This window comes from Gigantopelta aegis, chromosome 10 (assembly GCF_016097555.1).
Source record: "Gigantopelta aegis isolate Gae_Host chromosome 10, Gae_host_genome, whole genome shotgun sequence".
NCBI classification, from domain to species: Eukaryota; Metazoa; Mollusca; class Gastropoda; order Neomphalida; family Peltospiridae; genus Gigantopelta; species Gigantopelta aegis.
Window position 1 is genome coordinate 8,764,661 of NC_054708.1, and position 26,599 is coordinate 8,791,259.

General features: G+C 37.6%; 1 protein-coding gene across 1 annotated transcript in view; it reads right to left on the reverse strand.

Moving 5' to 3' along the window:
- Nucleotides 1–2,771: 2,771 nt before the first annotated feature.
- Nucleotides 2,772–26,599, reverse strand: part of LOC121384198 (GTPase-activating protein and VPS9 domain-containing protein 1-like) — a 46,102-nt gene continuing 22,274 nt past the window's right edge. The window contains exons 8-21 of the mRNA XM_041514472.1: nt 26,339–26,502; nt 25,492–25,605; nt 24,685–24,751; nt 22,936–24,023; nt 22,369–22,453; nt 21,574–21,615; nt 17,432–17,515; nt 13,665–14,112; nt 11,821–11,955; nt 11,206–11,329; nt 7,418–7,484; nt 6,516–6,630; nt 4,110–4,248; nt 2,772–3,250 (exon numbers count right to left, since the gene is read on the reverse strand). Of these exons, the coding sequence (XP_041370406.1) occupies nt 2,978–3,250; nt 4,110–4,248; nt 6,516–6,630; nt 7,418–7,484; nt 11,206–11,329; nt 11,821–11,955; nt 13,665–14,112; nt 17,432–17,515; nt 21,574–21,615; nt 22,369–22,453; nt 22,936–24,023; nt 24,685–24,751; nt 25,492–25,605; nt 26,339–26,502 (2,945 nt within the window). The 3' untranslated portion in view covers nt 2,772–2,977. The remainder of the gene's footprint in view (nt 3,251–4,109; nt 4,249–6,515; nt 6,631–7,417; nt 7,485–11,205; nt 11,330–11,820; nt 11,956–13,664; nt 14,113–17,431; nt 17,516–21,573; nt 21,616–22,368; nt 22,454–22,935; nt 24,024–24,684; nt 24,752–25,491; nt 25,606–26,338; nt 26,503–26,599) is intronic.

Here is a 26,599-nt window from a genome sequence, read left to right on the forward strand (position 1 = left end):
AGTAATTATCTACCAATAGCAAACTTGAAAATAGGTATGATGGTAAATCTCTAGTATTAAAGTTACACATTCTGTGACTTGAAGACACATGCCAGAGACAGTGGATATCATAATGAATATAAAAAATAAAAAAACTGAAACAGAATACAGAATACAGAAATCAATACATACATCAATCGCACAGAGCTATAGTCCGTCCCACAGGTAACGCCTTTTTCATGCTATGGAATTTACTACAAGTTATTCATTTCTGAGCCAACTGTTTTCTAAATTGGTCACAAAAATAGTATTTTTTGTCATTTGTAAAACACTTTTACTTTTCTTCTTACGTCAAACCAAACTAAAATTATTTACAAAAAACATTTTTGTACGAGGATGGGATGGACTATAGGTATTAGTATTATAATTTACGTGACACAATCAGTTACTGTTAATTTTTTTAAGTTACGTCCACATTATATATGAATTTAGTAATTATTTCATGCAATTATTTTATCTTGGTTACAATAATGTAAATGTAATATGTTTGATAACTGTGTTCATGTGCTAAGAACAATACCTAAGACATACAAGGTATTGTTCAAACTAATAATTAAGAAGGAATGTCTTCTATACCCAGTATTATCGTAGTATTGTAGTTACACAGAACTGTGCACTTAAGATATACATGTATTATGTACATTAATTTGTGGGAAATAACCCAATTTCAGGACATTTCATATAAAAATGTATTTACTTGGAATATGCATGCAGGGACTTTAAATTCCGTTAGGCAAAGTATAAAATTAATAAACAATTTTCACTTGGCATCAGATGCAAGGTAGGCATTCATTTTAATCATAGCAGTTCTTCACAAATGTAAGCTTATACGTGTTGTTTTCATTCAACACAATTCTGTTGTAGATAGAACTTGTTGGGGAAAATCAGACAGGCTTGCTTGAAGAGTTTTCTGATGAAAGCATGCCAAAAATTACCCATACCCAGTCAACTTACTTACTTAGGCACCAACTATTCATTGCTTACAACTTGTTTTTTTTGGTGGTATTTTTCTATTGTCATGAAATACTTTATGCAATAAACTTGTATTTCCTAAATTTCATAGTGAAATCATAGCCAACTCAATATACCTCGTTACATCATTTTCTAAACTGAAATACCTGAAGCAACCTATCTATATCAATATATATTTAAATACTATTATCCTACTGTCTTACTGTAACCACTGACATTGGCAAAAAGGCAAAAAACAGCTACCAAACCAAGCACTGAAAATAAAACTAAATATTACATTTTATGATAAACTCCAAGAAAGGATTTTTGTTTTGTTTTAGAAATACGATAGAACAGACAACTGTAAAATTTCAAAACAGCCAGTATACACTACTTAACTGAAACATCACTTCTGGCTGACGAAATATGTGTAAATGTGTTAAGAGGTATCACACCCCAGTTAATAATTACCTTGCATGAAAGCAGATCAACACTGTAGGCTAGTCATAATTATGTTTGCTGAAAATGCTGGGTATTAAAATAATTTGAGAAATGTGTAAAATATTTTTAAGTACTAAGCTTATTTTTAAATTGTCACTTGTCCATAAACTGGAACCAGGGAACTGTTGCTTACACTAGTTACAGACCATGCCAAAAATCATATCTTAAATCTTTCCATAAATATAAAGTAAAGATTTCACATGTTTTGACTATAATTTTATAAGTCCTGTTTTATCAATGGTCAGTTCTGTAATCATTATTATAAAAATTGTAATTTTTTACACTGCATATTCCAGTATTTAGTTACCAGCTTAGTATTAAAATGCCAGGACCCATATTCACAAAAAGGTGTAAATTTACGTCTACGACTAGCACTTACGTCTGCCGTAGATTTACGTTTACGTGCAAGAAGCACCTTACTCTCAAAGACGGTCGTAAATGTAAACGTAAATTAGTTGGACGTAAATCTACAATTTAACACTCTCACTGAAGAAATAAAAAAAAACCCACATTAGAAACGATGGCTATCGGGTAAATAACAAATGCGCAAAATGCAATTTCGTTTGTTGTCTGCTAACAATAACATCGCGAACGGCACAACATGACATTTTGGTATTGATGAGGATCTGCGTTTTGGTACAAACTTGAGGATATTTCTTAAAAAGGAAAAGATAACTCAGGAGAAATTGGCCGAGTCGAAAACATCCGTTCGATCACCAACAAAAATATGTTAAATCCGTTGGCGTTTGCCATCGCAAACTGCTTCAATTATTGGAAATGCTGCCAGTTTCCGTAAATAATAGTAAATAACGGCGATCATGCTTGATTTATTATATGTACATGACTTACATGCAGCGTTAGTTGTAACCGGAGGCACTCTTATATTTACGTCCAACTTTACACGTAACTTACGTTTTCGTTGTTTCGTGAATAGCTCTTCAGTCGTAGATTTATGTTTACGTGTAAAACTAGGTTTACGATGTTTTGTGAATATGGGTCCAGTTGTCCATAAACTGTAGCCCGCATACTGTTGCATAAAGTCTAGTATGTAACAACTCATAATTTAAATCTCTTCATACATATAAAGTCACAATTTGACCTGTTCTGACTAGATTCTACAAGTTCTGCTTTATTAATAACTATTATTTTAATTTTTTTACACTGCATAATCTATTATCAGAATAAATACTAAAAAACAAATAATTTACTACAGTGAAGCAACAAATAGTAACTAGAATAATGCATGTGTATTTGCAAAGAAATAATAACAATACATTAGGACTGTTTTATGACAGTGGCTAACTTTAATGTACAAAAATCTATGGTCCCACATGAATTTTTTCGATCCCTGTTTTACATCACCTTGGCTTACTATAAGCCAAAAATGCCCTGAATACCACTTCAAAATATTCAAAAATAATTCACAGCACCTCAATAATTAATATATAACAGCAATTAAATTAGTTCCTCTCTAATATCTACATCCCTATTCGGAATAGTCCATAGTCTTAATGAATTCGACGGCCGAGGCAAACTGCATCCACCAGTACTGCTCCTCGCCCCCGAGCCTGTTTTCGTAGAAGCTGTTCACGTACTGGATGGTGGACAGCAGACATGGGGGGTTGGCCTTGATGATGACAAAGATGAGGACGGGCATGAAGTCATCGGCCGCCGGTACCGACTTCTCGTTGGCCATGCTCAGTAGATTCATGATGGTCATCGAGCAGCGCAGAACACACTGGAGCTTGTCCTTGGGAGTCTGTGTCGACGGGAAAACAGAGGAAACAATCAGTACAGCGTTCAGAGGGAATACAAAAATGCATGAGTCAATTAATGTTTAACACAAAAACAATATCGGTTATTGGGTGTCAAACAAAGGTACGTGATGAACAACATCAATTTAAAATTCCAAAATTAATAAAAAAAAGCGTGTAGACAGCCATAAAATAGACACACAGTGAAGTATATTAATATTAAATATGAAAAAGACAAAAACAAAATCCATGGTCAGACCATGAAAACTGGAAAACAAACCAATACTGCATAGAATTACCAACATAAAACGAAGAAATAAATTTGAAAATATCATCATAGTTAAACAGTTAGTTTGACACCACTAGAGGCCATTGATTTATTAATCATCATCTATTGCATGTCAAATATTTGGTAATTCGGACATATAGTCTTAGAGAGGAAACCAGCTAAATGTTTTCCTTTAGTAGCAAGGGATTTTTTATATGTACCATCCTCAAAGACAGGATAACACATACCATGGTATTTTGACATTTGTTATTGGGTGTCAAACAACATTAAATGAAAAACTATATGCACACTCCTTACTTGCTGTTATGCCAAAATAAAATTGGACATTATCGATGTGAAGAAAAATGCAGTGGTTTACTACCAAGCTCTTCCCATTCAAGAGGTTTATGGGGAGGACCTGGGTTCAAACCTCAACAGTGAATGCAGGTCTCAGTGAGGATGTGCAAGGACACTAAGCACTAAGCTTGATGCTCGACAGACAGATAAACAATGTGTTCCTAGCATTACTGAACAAAATGTTCCCTGCCTTGGACAAAGTGCTATAACATTAATAGAATGCAAGCTTAAAATCACACCTTATACGCATTGATCATGTATATCTCGCGCTGTGCTGCCGGCCAGGGACACTCAAAGTGGTACATGCGAAGGATTCCCAGGTCTTTGTGAACTGGCGTGATCACTACAGACAGTTTCTTGATGTGCTGGTGAATGATTCTGAAAACAGACACAGTTTGTAATTATGCTGGTCAATGATTCTGAAACAGACAGTTTCTTAATGTGCTGGTAAATGATTCTAAAAACAGAGACAGTTTCTTAATCTGCTGGTAAATGATTCTAAAACAGAGACAGTTTCTTAATGTGCTGGTGAATGATTCTAAAACAGAGACAGTTTCTTAATGTGCTGGTAAATGATTCTAAAACACAGTTTCTTAATGTGCTGGTAAATGATTCTAAAACAGAGACAGTTTCTTAATGTGCTGGTGAATAAATCTAAAACAGAGACAGTTTCTTAATGTGCTGGTGAATGATTCTGAAAACAGAGAGTTTCTAGATGAATGATGCTGAAAAAAGAGACAGTTTCTTGATGTGTTGGTAAATGATTCTGAAAACAGAGACAGTTTCTTGATGTGCTGGTAAATGATTCTGAAAACAGAAAGAAATGTTTTATTTAACGACGCACTCAACACATTTTATTTACGGTTATATGGCGTCAGACATATGGTTAAGGACCACACAGATTTTGAGAGGAAACCCGCTGTCGCCACTACATGGACTACTCTTTCCGATTAGCAGCAAGGGATCTCTTATTTGCACTTCCCACAGGCAGGATAACACAAACCATGGCCTTTGTTGAACCAGTTATGGATCACTGGTCGGTGCAAGTGGTTTACACCTACCCAATGAGCCTTGCGGAGCACTCACTCAGGGTTTGGAGTCGGTATCTGGATTAAAAATCCCATGCCTCGACTGGGATCAGAACCCAGTACCTACCAGCCTGTAGACCGATGGCCTAACCACTATACGCCACAGAGGCCGGTCCATTCTGAAAACAGAGACAGTTTCTTAATGTGCTGGTGAATGATTCTGAAAACAGAGACAGTTTCTTAATGTGCTGGTGAATGATTCTGAAAACAGAGACAGTTTCTTAATGTGCTGGTAAATGATTCTGAAAACAGAGACAGTTTCTTAATGTGCTGGTAAATGATTCTAAAACAGAGACAGTTTCTTAATCTGCTGGTGAATGATTCTAAAACAGAGGCAGTTTCTTAATCTGCTGGTGAATGATTCTAAAACAGAGGCAGTTTCTTAATCTGCTGGTAAATGATTCTAAAACAGAGACAATGTCATAAATACTTCCATGAACCATGACAGTACAGTAAATGATTCTGAAAACAGAGACAATGTTATAAATACTTCCATCAACCATGACAGTACAGTAAATGAAACAGGCATTAAACATTGTAGACATTGTTTGATGTATGACTTTTTGGCATTTCTGTGTGTATCTGTCTCAACACAAAAACATCATGATGCATAACTTCCCTGATTTACAGCAGCTGCAGAAATTAGATAAAACCTTACTGATGGTCATAAGCATAGGAGTCTAGGGGCCAGTCTAGTGATGGAGCAAATCCTCAAATTTGGATAAAAACAATAGAGATATTCGGGCACAATACTCTATTTAACATGTATTTCCATCATTTTACCAGCAAAATTAGATGTAATCCATGTAAAATTGCATAGTGATTAGTTTGCATACCTATATAGCTGTTTCGCAATAAATGTTGTGATCTAGATTCTGCCATTTTTTTTTAATTTGAGCAAAAACCAGGCTGCCCTGCTACAAAAATGGAAGCCTATGCTGATGGTAACTGATTAACAAAACTGTAGTCAACATTACTGAGAAACAAGATCTTCAAACCATATTGGGAGAGAATAACTGCTACTGCTAAGGTTGTGAGAACATGATCTCATTGCTGCACAAGGACTTGATGTCACAGACAGGCAAGTATTGGTCACCGACAGGCAAGTATGGGTCACCGACAGGCAGGTATTGGTCACTGACAGGCAGGTATTGGTCACCGACAGGCAAGTAATGGTCACCAACAGGCAAGTATTGGTCACCGACAGGCAAGTATGTGCCGACGACAGGCAAGTATTGGTATTCGACAGGCAAGTATTGGTCACCGACAGACAAGTATGGGTCACTGACAGGCAAGTATTGGTCACTGACAGGCAGGTATGGGTCACTGACAGGCGCAAGTATTGGTCACTGACAGGCACAGGTATTGGTCACGGACAGGCGCAGGTATTGGTCACTGACAGGCAGGTATGGGTCACTGACAGGCAGATATTGGTCACTGACAGGCAGGTATGGGTCACTGGCAGGCAGGTATGGGTCACTGACAGACAAGTATTGGTCACTGGATGCTAGAGCAGCGCTGGCCACTAATATCACGAGGACTACACTCAGTACTTACTGGTCTCGCATGAAGTCTCCGTCACCATTCGGGAACATGGCGTGGGTGTAGATCCGACTCATCAGCAGTCGCTCAATGGCGAGACGGGCGTCATCCATCTGCTCCTGGGTCGCAGCTGGGGAAAATACACACATTGTATTCATTCAATTCTAATGTGAAATAAAGACTGAGATATCATGTTCAATAAATTCTAATGTCAAATAAGAACCGAGATATCTTGTTCATCAAATTCTGATGTCAAATAAGAACTGAGATATCTTGTTCATCAAATTCTTATGTCTAATAAAAACAGAAAAGTTTGTTCAATTATTTCTAATGCCAAATAAAAAATTGTATTTATCTTGTTCAATAAATTCTAATGCTAATTAAAAAATGGCACATATATTGTTCACTGAATTCTAAAGTCAAAAATAAAAACTGACATATCTTGGTCATTAAATTCTAATGTCAAATAAAAACTTTAGTCTAGACTCGAATCTCTAATGACGTCACACTCATGCAATTTGTATGGTGTTGCCATGGCACTAAAATATCACTCTATTAACATTGAGTCTAGACTCTAAACATTTTACAAGTACCAGTCTAGTTCTTTCATTGGTTATGCTAACTTAAAGGTAATTAGGCAACAGACTTGTAACTGAGATGTAAGCCAAAGAAATATTGTGCTGTGTTTACTAAACAGAAAATATGTCATGTTATGTTATGTTAACAAATGTATATTACATGAAGGCTGAGGAAAGCAAAATTATTGTAATACAAAGATCATTTAATAATCTTCAGGTACAGTATGCATGACAAATTACAATTCATCCACTAATTTTGTTGGTTTTATGACATTACTTATATTAGTGATAATAAATGCAACACAAGATATTTATGAAAGTGAAAATGTATTTAGTTACCCTTCCATATTGCATCCTGTTCCATTTCTTTATACAGTAACTGCAGAAACCTTTCAACAAGGTCGGTCTAAAAAATAAATTGGAAAATATTATTTTAATAGAAAATTAAACAATAACATACACAACAAATAATGTATATAATCTTAAAAATAACTGAATATATTCACACACACACACACACACACTGACACAAACACCGACACACACACACACACAAACACCGACACACACACACAAACACAAACACCGACACACACACACAGACACAAACACCGACACACACACACAAACACACACAGATACACACAAACACAGACACACACAGATACACACAAACAAACACAGACACACACAGAGTTAAAGAATGAAGCATTCATAATAAAATCTCTGATTTAATGATATGGTCAATTTCCTGAGAATTTAGATATTTATTACCGTATTTTCCAGCTTATTACACGCACTGGTGTATAAACCGCACCCCTTGTTTTTAGACCAAGTTCCGACCTTTGTTCGTACATAAACCGCACCTTTAAATAAGCCGCAGTTAAAATAAAGCCACAGTCTTAATTACAGTTAATTATTGTTTGTATTTAATAATAATAAAGAGATCCATTCTCCCTTAAATTCAAACAATAAATAATTGTTGATTGTGTTGCTTTCAGTTTCATTTCACCTAATGGGAAAGTTTCGTAAACAAAACACCGTTGACAAACCCCGCTATTTTTATGAAAATATGAACAAGAACTTGATAATGCTAATTTCGTAATCTTGCATTAGTTGCATTAGTTGCATTAGTTGCAAAGAAAAAACAACAACATGATAATATTTTATTTGTCCCAGTATGATTACAAAGCATGGACCCCCCTAAAAGAGGCACAAGTGAAAATTATTAATAGATCTACTCACTTGATTGCAAAAAAGGCGTTTCTCTGTAACCTAACTAGCGTGCCGTGTACAAAAATTACATATTCAAACGAGGTTGGGTCAAGCTGAAGTGGCAGTGAACCGAAACTAAGCACAGTCCTATCGATCGTTTACAGTTTCGACATTATTTTCTAACTTTTAAACAACGGCCTTTAAAATATATATACATATATATATATATATATATATATATATATTTGCCGAGAATTATATATGTATAATTACATGTAATATAACGAAATACATTACAACAACGTTATGCTCTGTATAAATTAGCCGGCTAATTAGATTGGAAATGTCGACATTTAATACAAACATTACAGGTACTCCGATTATGTGATTTTAATTCGCAAGCTTCGTACTAAACTTAAATTTTGATATATTAATTAAAAACATTACAAACAGGTTAGAAACAGTGGCGTTAAAGATATTAAGAAACTCTTTTGATGGCCTTGTTACGGTCCGGCTTTTGCAATTGGCCATAAATGGCCATGACATTGTAATTGTATCACGTGACATTGTTCAGGCTGCCACTGGCTTTTTATCTGCAATATCGAACATGCAAGTTGGGTGTGTTTACTACAAAGTATAACAACACTACTTTGTATAATATGAGGAAAGTTACTTCATTTTAGAACATCTGACAAACACATCTGATGCACTACTAACAATAAATGTTACAGAAATCAAACTAAGAAAGTTCGTGGACAAGTCCATTTTTGAAACTGTAAGTATAACAATACACAAGTGATGTATTGTTTCTAGCCTGACTAGACTATTAATAAAGAGCCATTCCATTGTAATACTTCAGTCCCAGTCATTTGGTATGCTATATTATTATTATTATTATGAGAATGAAAAAAAAGAGTTCTGGTTTATATGCACAGAGGTTACCGTAAAATTCATAAATAAAGCGCACCGTTTTATAAACCGCACCTTGCAATTCACAGTAAAAAAGTAGCGGCTTATATGCCGAAAAATATGGTAAGTAACAGAGTTTTTAATGAAACAGCAGTATATATACTCTTCAAAAGAAGAAACGCAAAACCACATTGTCGTAACATTTGGAGAATTGATTTAATTATTGAATGGTGAGTCCGATAATTACCAAATGTTGCAGGATTGTTCACAATTCACTCTAGTCCATTGTGAGTAAGTGATAGGACACACCACCAAGGTCAAGGTCATCTGGAGTCAATACCGGGTGTGGCCTCCGCGTGTGTTGACAACTGCCTGGCACCGCCTGCCCATTGAAGCAACCAGAGTACGGATGACGTCCCGGGGGATGGTGGCCCACTCGGCCTGCAAGGCTGCTGCCAGCTCGGGCAGGGTCTGGGGCTGTGGTTGTCGCTGTCGGAGGCGTCGGTCCAACTCGTCCCATAGATGCTCAATTGGGTTCAAATCCGGTGATATCGATGGCCAAGGAAGGACATTAATGTTGTTGTTCTGTAGGAAAGCCGTTGTGAGACGTGCTGTGTGAGGCCTGGCGTTGTCATGTTGGAACACCGCGTTGGCGTTGGCCATAACTGGAACGATGTGTGGCCGGATGATCTGGTCAATGTAGCCCTGTGCATTCAGGTTGCCCTGCACGTGGACCAGGTCAGTTCTGCCAGTGTGTGAGATGGCTGCCCACACCATGACACTACCCCCGCCGAATCTGTCCACTTCCTGCACGCAGTTTGCCGCATAACGTTCACCACGACGCCTATACACGCGACATCTTCCATCATGACGTCGGAGCAGAAATCGGGACTCGTCACTGAACCACACCTGTCTCCATCGCAGTTGAGGCCATTGTCGATGAATCTGGCACCACTGCAGTCGGAGTCGACGGTGTTGTGGTGTTAAGATGACACCTCGAACTGGACGTCTGGCACGAATTCCTACCTCATGTAGGCGGTTCCGTACGGTCTGGTCGGATATCCTGCGCAAACCTGATATTGCTGCGGCTGTGGAGGTGGCAGTAGTCAATCGTTCCCGAAGGTGGCGTACCCGGATGTAGCGGTCCTGCCCGGGGGTAGTGACCCGTGGTCGACCGGATCTAGGGAGGTCACGTGTTGATCCATGTTGCTGGTAACGGTCCCACAGTCTGGAGATGGTGCTTGGGGACACATGGAATGCCCTGGCAACGGCCGTTCTGGATTCGCCTGCGTCTAGTCGGCCAATGGCATTGTTTCTCTGCGGTTCACTGAGACGTGGCATGTCCTGGATTGTCAACTGTCGGCCAGATACAGAGGCCAGGCAAGCGAACACCCTGCACTTTTATACTGTCGGTGTTCATGTTGCACGTGCAGACAATGCACGTGCAGTGGTGACATGGTTTGTACGTGGCTGCGTTTTTGCGAATATTCACATTTTGGAACTTTATTGTACAGTAGCTGCGTTTTATCGAATGTAACCGTGGGAATGTGTTTGGGACATGCAATGACCTTATATTCACAAAGCATGAACCGGTAGGAAACATAAAATCGGAGTTATAACCCATTTGTACCCTTTTGCGTTTCTTTTTTTGAAGAGTATATTATATATTTTATACTAATATTTTATATGTAACACAGAATTATTGGTTATAAATATGATAGTGCATTTTATACAATTTATATTATCAAACATGTATTAATAACAAAACAAACAAGTTCATATTTTTTTTTTTTTCTTCTTGAACAGCAACACTCAATAATACAAAGGAGTAGTATAAAGTGACAACATCAGATATGATGTTTTCTAATGACATTATTTTTACGTGTATGCAGAATACACAAAATCGTGTTGCTATGGTTAGACCAATGGCATGCCTTTAAACTGTAATTATGTTTGTAAGAGAATGTTAATGATTATCCTGAACAAAAAGAAATGTGACCCACTTTTTCATCAGACACAGTCAGCTTCTGGAAGTCCGATATGAAGTAGAGAACTTGTTTCTCCCGGTGCTCAATAAACAGTCGAACACAGACATTCACCATGTGTTTATTGCATATCTCCTTGTCCCTACAATCACAATTTTTGTCAATCTCAGGAAACAACAGATATCAAAATAAATTCAACTGATGATGACAGATTTAAATATTTAAGATATTTAAACATTTTCATTACATTACATTTACTATTATATAAAAACAATCATTTTAAATTAATTTTTGACAGAAGACAAACTCAAAATTTTAGCATAAAATTTGAAAAAGTGAAAAAAATACTCCATTAAACCATTAAAAAAAAAAAGAGGTAACTTTATTTTTTTAAGGATTTAAACTACAAAGAAATTTAATGAGCTAATATCGGTATCAAATGCATATTATATCAATGGTATTGCTTCTAAATCATAATACAAATGACTGTATATGTACACACAGTGAACTGTATCTTCTTCATATCAATTTGTCCATGTGGCTGAATAAACATAACAAATGTTCCTGTTGTCTTGTCTATGGAGAAAAACATGATTGTTTATGTCAGGCAATGGTATTTAAATATGTACTCACCTCTGGGCTCGATTCAGCAGTTGTTGCAGATGAGACAAAGACATGAGGAGGCCTTGCCGACAGCGTACCAGGTACGAGATGTATGCCGATCTATTGCGGTATTCCTCTCGTAAAGCTTTCACCAGTTTCTTACACCTACAGAACAAAATATAACACCAATAACTACACGGGTGAATTAAACACCAGGTACAAGATATATGCCGATCTATTGTGATATTCCTCTCATAAAGCTCGCACCAGTTTCTTACACCTACATAATAAAATATAACACCAATAAATAGGATGGAATAAGCAAACTGTTTCCGACAGTAGCAAGCAAAACAAAAAGATGAAATCTTGGGTTAAGACACATTCATTAAGCGAAGACAAAACAAGACAAGAAAAAAATGTTTTTATCAGTATTATGCAGGAACAAGACACTTTAGGACCTCAAAATGCAATGCTTTGACCTATTATATATTAAATAAAATCTGAAAACAGTTATCCAAAACACTGGTATTTTTATACAAAATCACATTTTTAGTCCATCCAAAGAAAACACTTTGCTACAGAGCATGTCCACACACATTTATAAAAGTCTTGTGCACTCTTCCCACTTCAGCTGTCATCTGGGCCTGATATGATGCAAAATCTAAATTTTGTATGATGATAGAGTGCTATTGTTTAAACAATGACTGCAAGGAAAACTGGCTCCTCTCTTTATACCACCTTGGCTATGATACGTAAGACTTCATGGCTTTTTGTTTGTCAAAGAACCACTTACCCCAGAGTTCGACAAATCCACTAGCCCTCGGTCCCGGCTAGAGAATTTGTGGTCAGCTATACATATTACTATAATACAGAGAGCACTAGCCAACGTTTCTATGAAGGCCAGTAACTTTCTCAAATATATGTCAAACACTGCTTACCCATCATTGTCGAACTGTAAAATAAAGCAGATCACTCATGCAGCTGTGACACCAAGACTTCATTGTCAAACTGTCAAATACAGCAGATCACTTACCCATTATTGTCGAACTGTCGAATACAGCGGATCACTTACTCATCATTGTTGAACTGTAAAATAAAGCGGATCATTTCGTGCAGCTGACACCAAGACTTCATTGTCGAACTGTCGAATACAGCAGATCACTTACCCATCATTGTCGAATACAGCAGATCACTTACCCATCATTGTCGAACTGTCAATACAGCGGATCACTTACCCATCATTGTCGAATACAGCGGATCACTTACCCATCATTGTCGAATACAGCGGATCACTTACCCATCATTGTTTAACTGTTGAATACAGTGGATCACTTGCCCATCATTGTCGAACTGTCGAATACAGCGGATCACTACTGTCGAACTATTGAATACAGCGGATCACTTACCCATCATTGTTGAATTGTTGAATACAGCGGATCACTTACCCATCATTGTCAAACTGTCGATACAGCGGATCACTACTGTCGAACTGTCGAATACAGCGGATCACTTATCCATCATTGTCGAATACAGCGGATCACTTACCCATCATTGCTAAACTGTTGAATACAGTGGATCACTTGCCCATCATTGTCGAACTGTCGAATACAGCGGATCACTTACCCGTCATTGTTGAACTGTCAAATACAGCAGATCACTTCATGCAGCTGTGACACAAAGACTTCATGGCTGTTGTTTGTAAAATCACCACTTACCCATCATTGTCGAACTGTCGAATACAGCGGGTCACTTACCCATCATTGTCAAACTGTCGAATACAGCGGATCACTTACCCATCATCATTGTCAAACTGTCGAATACAGAAAATCACTTACCCATCATTGTCGTCCTGTCGAATACAGCGGATCACTTACCCATCATTGTCGAACTGTCGAATACAGCGAATCACTTCATGAAGCTGAGCGACCGTGTCCTTGTTCTGGAGGTTGATGGCCTCAGCCAGCTGTGCACGGAGCAACGTGATCAGTTCGTTGTCTTTCCTCAGCCCCGTCACCACCCCACCCCCTTCCCGCGGACTCTCGGCCTGGTCCGTGAGGAGGTGGTGCAGCGGGTTTATGCCCTGCTGGAAGTCAGCTGTGCTGAGCACCATCCGCAGCTTGCGCTTGGCGTCCTGGAAGGCGAAGCAAGTCTCAAGGTTGGCCGGGTCGTAGAAGGGGGGCATGTCCTCCTCGTCCCGCGACGCCAGCTTGTCCTCCTTGCTCTGACTCTGGTACGCCGAGTCAGTCAGGTCGGAACTCTCCTCCAGCATCGGATCGCTCGATGCCTTCTTACGGTACTTGTCCAGGATGTCATCGGATGTCTCTGTAAACAGTGATGGTATTGTATTATAGAAATATATTAGATGTCTCTGTAAATGGTGAAGATATTGACGTTATAGAAATATATTAGATGTCTCTGTAAATGATTAAGATATTGGTATTATAAAAATATATTAGATGTCTCTGTAAATGGTGAAGATACTGGTATTATAAAAAATATATTAGATGTCTCTGTAAATGGTGAAGGTATTGGTATTATAAAAATATATTAGATGTCTCTGTAAATGGTGAAGGTATTGGTATTATAGAAATATATTAGATGTCTGGAGCTGTAAACAGTGATGGTATTGGTATTATAGAAATATATTAGATGTCTCTGTAAATGGTGAAGGTATTGGTATTATAGAAATATATTAGATGTCTGGAGCTGTAAACAGTGATGGTATTGGTATTATAGAAATATATTAGATGTCTCTGTAAATGGTGAAGGTATTGGTATTATAGAAATATATTAGATGTCTGGAGCTGTAAACAGTGATGGTATTGGTATTATAGAAATATATTAGATGTCTGGAGCTGTAAACAGTGATGGTATTGGTATTATAGAAATATATTAGATGTCTCTGTAAATGGTGAAGGTATTGGTATTATAGAAATATATTAGATGTCTGGAGCTGTAAACAGTGATGGTATTGGTATTATAGAAATATATTAGATGTCTCTGTAAATGGTGAAGGTATTGATATTATAGACATATATTAGATGTCTGGAGCTGTAAACAGTGATGGTATTGGTATTATAGAAATATATTAGATGTCTCTGTAAATGGTGAAGGTATTGGTATTATAGAAATATATTAGATGTCTCTGTAAATGGTGAAGGTATTGATATTATAGACATATATTAGATGTATGGAGCTGTAAACAGTGATGGTATTGATATTATAGGCATATACTAGATGTCTCAAGCTGTAAATGGTGAAGGTATTGGTATTATAGACATATATTAGATGTCTCTGTAAATGATGGTGGTATTGGCATTATAGAAATATACTACCATAGATGTCTCTGTAAACAGTGATGGCATTGGTATTATAGAAATATATACTAGATGTCTCTGTCAATGGTGAAGGTATTGGCATTATAGAAATATATACTAGATGTCTGTAAATGGTGAAGGAATTGGCATTATAGAAATATATACTAGATGTCTGTAAATGGTGAAGGTATTGACATTATAGAAATATATACTAGATGTGTCTGTAAATATATTGTTGAAGAAACTTCCATTAAAAATACATGTATGCTAGATGTCTTTGCAAATAAGTGTACATAGTGAAGATACTGTAGAAAGACAATTCTGATAATTAAAATTTATTACATATTTTGGATGTATTTAATTATATTTTTTAGCATTGAATGTTTGTGTGTTATTGGCCGTTTGCATATAAATGTCACCGATACTTGTGTTGCACTGGAATACAAAGGTACATTGAAACATTTGTGTTATTGGCTTGTTGGACAATTTGTGACGACACTGACAAATCCCAATTCTTAATTACAACAAAGATCACAGATTCAACCAGTTTAAAAATTAAAAACAAGACAAAGTAATTAACTTAATTAAATGTTAGATGAACTAAAAGACAAACATGAACCAATGTTTACAAATAAAAATACAAGTCTGCTTTTTAATCAAACAAATTAACATTAATTTAGAAATCATTGTTACTGAACAAATCAATTTGGAAAGGAACCATCTTATAGCCCATCCCAGCCTCCACTAAAGTGTTTTTCCGATAAAAGTTAAAGTTTGTTACATTTTTTGACACCACTGAAGTCATCAGCTATTAGATGTCAAACATTTGGTAATTTTGACATATACCTGGTAGTCTTAGAGAGGAAAACTTCTACAATTTTTTTTTGGTAGCAAGGGATCTTCTATATGCACCATCCCAAATACAGGATGGCACATACCATGCCCTTTGATATACCAGTCATGAAGCACTGGCTGGAACGAGAAATAACCCAATGGGCCCACCAGCAGGGATTGATCCTAGACTGACCATGCATCAGGTGAACACTTTACCACTGGGGCTAGATCCTAGACTGACCATGCATCAGGTGAACACTTTACCACTGGGCTAGATCCTAGACTGACCATGCATCAGGTGAACACTTTACCACTGGGCTAGATCCTAGACTGACCATGCATCAGGTGAACACTTTACCACTGGGCTAGATCCTAGACTGACCATGCATCAGGTGAACACTTTACCACTGGGCTAGATCCTAGACTGACCATGCATCAGGTGAACACTTTACCACTGGGCTAGATCCTAGACTGACCATGCATCAGGTGAACACTTTACCACTGGGCTAGATCCTAGACTGACCATGCATCAGGTGAACACTTTACCACTGGGCTAGATCCTAGACTGACCATGCATCAGGTGAACACTTTACCACTGGGCTAGATCCTAGACTGACCATGCATCAGGTGAACACTTTACCACTGGGCTAGATCCTAGACTGACCATGCATCAGGTGAACACTTTACCACTGGGCTAGATCCCACCCATTTCCCAATAATTGTACCTTGACTTGAGTTAAAGAGAATTTTTTTTTTTAAATAATAAAAATTGCAACAAAATGATTGATATTTTAACTTTATGAAGCCAAAACAAGTGCGGAAATGTACTGTAGTCAACTTGAGCATGTATATTGTTTCCTAAAGGATCAGACTATTTGCAGAAAAGTAGTGCGAGTGGGGTGGGAGGAGGCATGGGTTAATTTGTTTTTGTTCATTCAGATATGAATGTAAAAATCCAGCACTGTTACACCAGCCAGATTGCGAGAAATTTTAAAATTAAATTCTTATAAATATGTCATGCAGCATACACAAATACAGACTATTGCACTGCATTCTTCCTTCCTGGTGGGTGGGACACAGCCCAGTGGTAAAGTACTCGCTTGATGTGCAGTCGGTTTCGGATCAATCCCGGTCGGTGGGCCCATTGCGTTATTTCTCCTTCCAACCAGTGCACCATAACTGGTATATCAAAGGCCATGGTATGGTGCATATAAAAGATCCCTTGCTACTAATGTAAAAATATAGCGAGTTTCCTCTTTAAGACTATATGTCAAAATTGCCAAATGTTTAACATCCGATAATAAATTAATTGATGTGCCTAGGGGTGTCATTAAACAAAACAAACTTCTTGTTTAGTTTGTTTGATTTTGTATTCTATGTGGCACCTGTAGCTAGCTTTTTTTTGTAATTTCAAACGTACTATGGATGAACTGTGGTGAATATGAGTGCTATCGATGAAATGAGTGATGTCTACATCTATGTATATTTACCTGGTCGGCAGGTATCTACGTCTACCCCATCACTTGGCGAAATAGCCGAACCATGGATGTATCTACCATATACACCATCAGTACCTGCAGAAGCCAAACCCACGCGACACAGTTAGCACAGCTTACAAATACAGCACAGATTTAAGCTGGCATTCATCAAAGTACAATATATTTTATTTTCATCACTAATTTGACAAAAAGCAAATTAAAAAAACTTAGATCTACATGTACCACCATTTTGACTGGTTCTCTATTTATTTTGTTTGTATGTTCATAACTCATTAGGACATCCTCGGAAGCATCCATACCTAAAATGACGTTATCAATTAGAGCGCTCTGCAATTTGTTTTGTTACCTCCCATGATAAATTTGTCAATAAGCCAAGGTGTACAGATTATATTTCTTTAACCTTCACACTACTGCAGGTGAGATATCTCTCTCAACGTCATGTAGAAAATTAAAAATTTAAGTGAAAATATGTGAGTAAAAGTTATAAATTTATATCCCCTCAATGTTGTTTTTGTCAAAAATTAATCCAGTAGTAGGAAGGTTAAAGAATCTTAATTTTGTTAAACTAATTCAATGTAGTACAATGTAGTAACATTTTCTGACCAAATTAGCCAAGTTTCTAATATATTTTGTCATCCAGCTTAAATTGTGCATCAGGTCTTTAAATAACATACCACACTAAATGCTCCATTTCCACTACCAAAATACTATTCTATTTGACACATACCATTTAGCATTAACACGCTGTATCGCATATCTACATACATGCATACACTAAAAGCATTAATTAACCAACTCCTGTGAACCCAGACCAACATACACATATTGGGCCCAATTTACGAAGTCTGTTTTTATTACACGCATGTATTTAAGCAGTGTGCATGTATATAGTTACACGGTGTGCATGTACGTAGTTACACATGTGTTTAAGCGGTGTGCATGTACGTAGTTACACATGTGTTTAAGCGGTGTGCATGTACGTAGTTACACATGTGTTTAAGCGGTGTGCATGTACGTAGTTACACATGTGTTTAAGCGGTGTGCATGTACGTAGTTACACATGTGTTTAAGCGGTGTGCATGTACGTAGTTACACATGTGTTTAAGCGGTGTGCATGTACGTAGTTACACATGTGTTTAAGCGGTGTGCATGTACGTAGTTACACATGTGTTTAAGCGGTGTGCATGTACGTAGTTACACATGTGTTTAAGCGGTGTGCATGTATGTAGTTGCACGTGTTTAAGCGGTGTGCATGTATGTAGTTACACAGTGTGCATGTATGTAGTTACGCATGTGTTTAAGCAGTGTGCATGTACGTAGTTATGCATGTGTTTAAGCGGTGTGCATGTACGTAGTTACGCATGTGTTTAAGCAGTGTGCATGTACGTAGTTATGCATGTGTTTAAGCGGTGTGCATGTACGTAGATACACATGTGTAAATCAAAAACAGGCTTTGTAAACTCCATTGTCTTTAATAATTTCAGTATAGATAGCAAATCAAATGCACCAGCAATGTTTAAATAAAGGAAAGCAAATTATGTAAGATTTAATACTCGATTGTGCTTTTAAATATGTCCACAAGTTTTTATATACATAACACTGTCAAGGTTAATCCAAGGCCTTGTTCAACACTGTGTGTACTAGGTCTTTTGGCTGTTGAGATTAATGTACCTCTGCATTTTGTGATGTACAAGACTCCAGAATATTTATTAGTAGGCAGCTACTATTCATACTTACAAATTATACACCTCATTGTGTTCAGTGAAAGAAAGTCACCTACTTGTCACACAAACAATTATACATTTTACTACGGTCAGTAGAAATAGCTGCCTACTTGTCACACGAACAATTTTACGTTTCACTACGGTCAGTAGAAATAGCCACTAACTTGTCATACAAACAATTATACATCTCACTGTGTTCAGTGAAAAAACGTCACCTATTTGTCCTGAATACAAACAATTTTACATTTCACTGGTATCAGTAGAAATAGCTGGCATGTTTTCTCAAACAGCCTCCAACTTTAAAAGATCACGAACACAGGCATCGATATAAGCAAGGTGTCTGGAAACCCATGTAGAGGTGATCACAAAATACAGACCCAGTATATAGGTTACCATACATTTGTATTACCATTATTAATATTATAATTATAAAATCCATTCCAAAACACACTGATACTGTGTTACTCATTCAATTCACTGTTCTCACTGCACTGGTACTGTGTTACTCATTCAATTCACTGTTCTCACTGCACTGATACTGTTACTCATTCAATTCACTGTTCTCACTGCACTGATATTGTGTTATACATTCAATTCACTGTTCTCACTGTTCTGATACTGTGTTACTCATTTAATTCACTGTTCTCACTGTTCTGATACTGTGTTACTCATTCAATTCACTGTACGGATATTGTGTTATTAATTCAATTCACTGTTCTCACTGCACTGGTACTGTGTTACTGATTCAATTCTGTTCTCACTGCACTGGTACTGTGTTACTCATTCAATTCACTGTTCTCACTGTTCTGATACTGTGTTACTCATGCAATTCACTGTACTCACTGTACTGATACTGTTACTCATTCAATTCACTGTTCTCACTGTTCTGAAACTGTGTTACTCATTCAATTCACTGTTCCTACTGCACTGATACTGTTACTCATTTAATTCACTGTTCTCACTGCACTGGTACTGTGTTACTCATTCAATTCACTGTTCTGACTCATTCAATTCACTGTTCTGGTATTGTGTTACTCATTCAATTCACTGTTCTCACTGTTCTGGTACTGTGTTACTCATTCAATTCACTGTTCTCACTGTACTGATACTGTGTTACCCATTCAATTCACTGTTCTCACTGCACTGATTATGTGTTACTCATTCAATTCACTGTTCTGATACTGTGTTACTCATGCAATTCACTGTTCTCACTGTACTGATACTGTTACTCATTCAATTCACTGTTCTCACTGCACTGGTACTGTGTTACTCATTCAATTCACTGTTCTCACTGCACCGATACTGTGTTACTCATTCAATTCACTGTTCTCACTCTACTGATACGGTGTTACTCATTCAATTCACTATTCTCACTGCACTGATATTGTGTTATACATTCAATTCACTGTTCTTACTGTTCTGATACTGTGTTACTCATTTAATTCACTGTTCTCACTGTACTGATACTGTGTTACTCATTCAATTCACTGTTCTCACTGCACTAATACTGTGTTACTCATTCAATTCACTGTTCTCACTGTTCTGATACTGTGTTACTCATGCAATTCACTGTTCTCACTGTACTGATACTGTTACTCATTCAATTCACTGTTCAGATATTGTGTTACTCATGCAATTCACTGTTCTCACTGTTCTGGTACTGTGTTACTCATTCAATTCACTGTTCTGACACTGTTACTCATTCAATTCACTGTTCTCACTGTTCTGATACTGTATTACTCATTCAATTCACTGTTCTCACTGCACTGATAGTTACTCATTCAATTCACTGTTCTCACTGCACTGATATTGTGTTATACATTTAATTCAGTTCTCACTGCACTGATACTGTGTTACTCATTCAATTCACTGTTCTCACTGCACTGGTACTGTGTTACTCTTTCAATTCACTGTTCTCACTGCACCGATACTGTGTTGCTCATTCAATTCACTGTTCTCACTCTACTGATACGGTGTTACTCATTCAATTCACTGTTCTCACTGCACTGATACTGTATGTGTATCTAAATAACACTTAACTAATCAACATTTTGGTGTATTATTTTTAATTTAATAAGATTTTGTGAGAACTAAGTACCATTCTTGACTTTCTTGACACATGGTAACCTCCTGGTAACCTGGGGCCTAATTCAGTAAACTCTCGCCACTTTGTGATCCCACAGTGCAATGTTAAAATACTTGCAAAGAGGATGCTTTGTTGTCTAGCAGAGCCTAAGAGAACTTTGTGAATTATGCCCTGAACAACTGTTCTCGACTTATTTTGACGCCTGTGAACACACTGAGGCTCTAGGCCTTGTTCCTCAAGTTACATGCCAGAGGGACGACCCAACACATGCCAGTCAAAGCCCTGATCATCAAAGCTACACTAAGCACCAAGCAAGGACTCACCTGTTAGGTCTGATTCATTCTTAATTGTTCTTCTCTTTATACCTGCAAAACATATGAACCAGATAAACTGATAGAATACTAGGAAAGACAAAAAGTGTTGGTGAATGTTCAAGACAGAAAGGTATTATAAAATCATGACAGAATTTGAAAAACAATTTATAGTGTGATAAAACATTTGTAACAGATCTTCATTTAGACTGAAACGTGAAAAACTGTCCGATGCTATACGTGTACATACTTGTTAATAAAAGATGTTGAGTGTTTGTCATTATTTAGACTGAAATGTGAAAAACTGTCCGATGCTATACGTGTACATACTTGTTAATAAAAGATGTTGAGGGTTTGTCATTATTTAGACTGAAATGTGAAAAACTGTCCGATGCTATACGTGTACATACTTGTTAATAAAAGACGTTGAGTGTTTGTCATTATTTAGACTGAAATGTGAAAAACTGTCCGATGCTATACGTGTACATACTTGTTAATAAAAGACGTTGAGTGTTTGTCATTAAATGAAACATTTCTTTCTTTCTAGCTTGAAAAACTAAGACATACATTTCCTTTTTTAACTATAACATCATTCTCCACATTTATGGAACTAATTCAGATGCATGGGATCAACCAAAGTCAAATATGTTCATACTTGATATTTTAAGCTATGTCCACAATATTCAGTACTTTTTACTAGGCCTAATGTATCATAAAATAATTAATATTTTCTATTAGATCTTATTATCTGACAATTCACTGTTATAAAGTAATTTGCTAATGTGTAAACAACAATTAATTACAAACCTTTGTTGATCTTGTCTCGGACGCTCTTGAAAAATCCTTTCTTTCCACTTTTCCCATTTGACCGTTCATCATTTTCAGAAAACTCCTAGTCATATATAAAAGTCACTGTTTAATATTCCCTAAATGAAAAGACAGTACTAACATCCTAAGTGGCCACAAGAACTAGGCCCTATATTTTTGAAGCTATCTTAATGCTATGATATCATAAAACCATCACAGCCCCAACAGTTTTACGTTATGCTAGCACAAAGATGGCTTTGAAAATACATGTATGCTGCCAGACTAGTATTTAATTCATAATTGTGACAAATATTGTAACAACGAGTACAAGTTTTTTTTAGATTTTGCTTCATCTTCAAAATATTGTTTAATAAGAATAACGCATGTCAAATTCAAATATATAACTGATATTGAACACCGAGCTGGTAAGTTCACTTTAAGTTGGAATTTTTATTGCATTGCAAACCCTGCACCTATTGGTCACTCCATGACTTAATAATTACACCACCTTGCTGTTCTACCACAAACTAATTCCCACTCAAGTTTACCATAACAAGTCTGCCGTACCTTCTCATCTGACTTCATGGATACACTGTCACCGCTGGACTTCTGCGAGACATTATCTCCACTGGAATCCTTGGTAACCCCGTCATTGAGATGTAACGATGAGGCCGAGTGGCTGCTGTCAGAACTGTCCCTTCTCAGACTGGAGGCATGCAGTGTCTCAATGGTGATGTCAGGGTGACTCTTACGGACAAAACTCTGGACATCCTCGGACTTGGATATGGAAATGAGTATCTCACTCTTTGTTCGTTGTGCGGGATCGTTCGACTCAGAGAAGAGGCGGGTCGGGGTGAGGGCTGGTGTTGTCGTCATTGTTGAAAGTCTGGGAGCCTGGCCACCGACAGTCAGGGGAGGAACCTCGTTCATCTCGGGAGACAGTGGGTCAAACATGCTCAGAGCTGCTGACAATCTCACCTGACCCAGATTGGTGTTCTGTTGCTCGGTTACCTTCAGTGACTCTATTCCCTCGGTGACTGACTCCACATCAACCGACATGACAATCCCTTCATCGGTGTCGCTCTCCTTGGAGACCTCCCCTGTGTTGACGATCTCAGTCTGGGAAACGTGGAAATCATCCTTGGCACTGTCATCGGTGTCAATACTATTCATATCGGCTAAATCACTGGTGGCCGGAACATCAGGTCCATTAGTCCTGGCCCACGCAGCTACCTTGTCTGCACTGTAGCCGCGATGGTGCTTTATGTACTTTGGTTTCCTTACAAACTCCTTCGGTCGTGCACCCACATTTTTAACTTCCTTTGGCAAGCGCAGATTGTCTCCCTTGTTATGCTCTTCTGTACTGTGAGGGTCAAGAGTTAACAGAACAGACTTAACTCGGCCCTCTGCAGCTTTCAGTGAGTCCGACAAGTGTCTTTCCTGGAGAGAAGATGGGCTGATTTGCTGAAAGTTCTCTATGATGGAGCTAACACATCTCTCGTGTGGTTCATCGGTAAAAACCTCTTCTTCGTCTGGGCCGAGGGAGTTATCACTCTTGAGTTTGGTTAATTCCATGCAGCGCACACATTCAGCACCACGTCCACCTTCTGCGCCCAGACCCTCCATGTCTCGGTCACCTGTCGGGCTGTGGCCACCTACAGACAACAGTCAAATACATACATTCAGTCAGAGGGAAATACTGGAAAACTACATTAGTTAGTTCACACACAAAAATACTGGAAAACCACATTAGTTAGTTCACACAGAAAAATCTATAAGAAAATTATACTGTATTTAAATAATGTTAAATTATTTGTTTCAACAAATGCTTGAAATGTTTAAAATGAGCTAGGATTTTTTTTCTGTCCCCTCTGTAGATCACATACAAAAATTAACTGTGCTGGCAAAAGCCCGTTTTTCCCCCCAGGAGTTAGGTTTACAGCAAGCATTCAAATCAAGCTCCCAAAGGGCTTGATTAGTTATGGACAACCTTCTTGACAAAAATATATATGTTAAAACAATAAACAATTATTTGTCCTCAAAGCATTCTGGGTGGAAATTGTGCGTGCATTAACCATAACATTGTGCACTTAAATTGTCAGTTACCCTCTAAAATTTTTCCAGTAATTTAGTTTTTCAGTCTGCTAGTAAATTAAATTATTTTGTTGTGATTTATTTTATAGGTGTGTTGTTCAAACTGTAATCTTTATATTTGGAAACAAAAATTGATAAATAATTTGGGCCATTATGCAACTTTGATACAGCCCCTTTAAAAGGGAAAACAAAATTAAATGGTCAAGTTGTTGGCTCACCCACCTGATGCTAATGGGGTTTCTTCCATACTGTCCAAATCTGACCTCTCCATAATGTTAGTCATTTCCTCCTGAAAGTTAACACAATTCAGTATTGTAAAAAGTCAGCAATAACAAGCAGACTTGAAAACACAATAAAAAAACAAATTAGCATTAGCTAATTAGATATTACAAACAAAAGAACAGACACATTTAAAACTTGTTGATTCAACATAATATTAACAAGCACAGATTCTACTTTTTAACCATTGTAAACTATTTTGTCAAATGAAGCTTACATTACTTAAATTTCATCTTTGGAAATCAAATTTCTACTCATCAAATCTGGAAATGGTAATTAATTAAAAACTTGGAGAAGAAATAAGAGTTTAAATGCATTTCTCTATATAACTATAGATTTATTTATTTTTAAACTGGCTTAATTTTGGTCCATTTGGATTCCACACTTCCCATCCATTGTGCTGGGGGGGGGGGGGGGGGGGGGGGGGGGGAGGAGGGGGGTCAGAATTTGTTTCTTGTGTGCCAAGGAAGCTTCCCACAAAATTTGGTTGGAATTGGTGTAAAGTAGTTTTAGATATGAATTTGAAAATGTGAAATGCATGGGTGATGGACGGCCCACAACAATGAATGTAAAATGGATCAGGCCTGGTGCTTATAAGCCTTTTAGAGTCTAGACTGGAGACTCTATTAGAGTCTGAGACAGTAATGTCATGACAACATATTGTATGCGTGTGATGTCATTAGAGATTGAGTCTGTACTCTAGTTTTATAAGCACAGGCCTTGGTGACGTAAAACCAACGAAGTGCGAACCTGTTCCAAGTCGGTGAGTAACTCGGACTGCTTGTCATCCGTGTCACTGGCCAGAACGTCGGTGCTCCACGCAGACTCACTGGCCGTTTCTGAGATCTCAGACACGGGTCCAGGCTGAAACACACAAAACACACATCACAGTCTATAGATATGCACAGAATTACTGCCATGCTAAAGCAAAATTAAGTAAATAATATTGTCATTCCTCATCCTTAGTTTCAATTACTTCTGTTAACTTCTCTCTCCATAGCTGTGGAAAAGGAAGGTACTCATTAAATTCTATTACACTGAGGTTATCCATGTATTTCATGGTTTAAATAATAGGCATCCTCAAAATACTGCTATCTATACTATACTATAATATGTACCTGATACAGGGTATCAAAACCACTGTATTTCACAATACAATCATTCTCCATCTCCATCACTCAGTGTACAAAAAGAGAGGTTGAAACAAACAAAACTGCTGTTGCTCAGTTATTTCTCTAAAACGTTCTCTGACCAGCAGAAAAGTTCTGACAGAGTTAAATCAGCAATCACTTACAAAAGGGTTTTCTTCAAGTGGTCTGCTGACAAGTACTAAGTAAATACGGTTGTACAATATCTTTATCTAAGAGTTAAATTAGAAAACAAAAACAGGTTTTTCCCCCAGTGCTTCTCCGACAAGTAAAAAGTCTCAAAATATCTGTATCTAAGGATTAAATCTGCAATCGTTCCCCCCCCCCCCCCCCCCCCTCCCCCCCCCCCACCCCCCCCACCCCCCCCCCCCCCACCCCCGAGATATTCCCTGACAGGTAGATATGGTTTCAAAACATCATACCTACGGATTAACTCAGTAAACACTTACAAAAGGGTTTTCTCCCAGTGGTTCTCTCACAAGCAGAAACGGTCTGACGATGTCTTCAGCCACCTCTTCGAGTCGTTCCAGCTGGTTTTGTTCCGGAGGTTCCGAGTCGCTCGCCAGAACGTCGGTACTCCACGTGTCGCTGACTGTCGACTTGGTGTCATCCTCTGTACAATAACAACTCCAATGAGTTCTGAGCTCTTTATGGCATTACAATAATATAGTCCAGGGCCCTGATTTACAAAACTAGCTTTGCACTAAAAT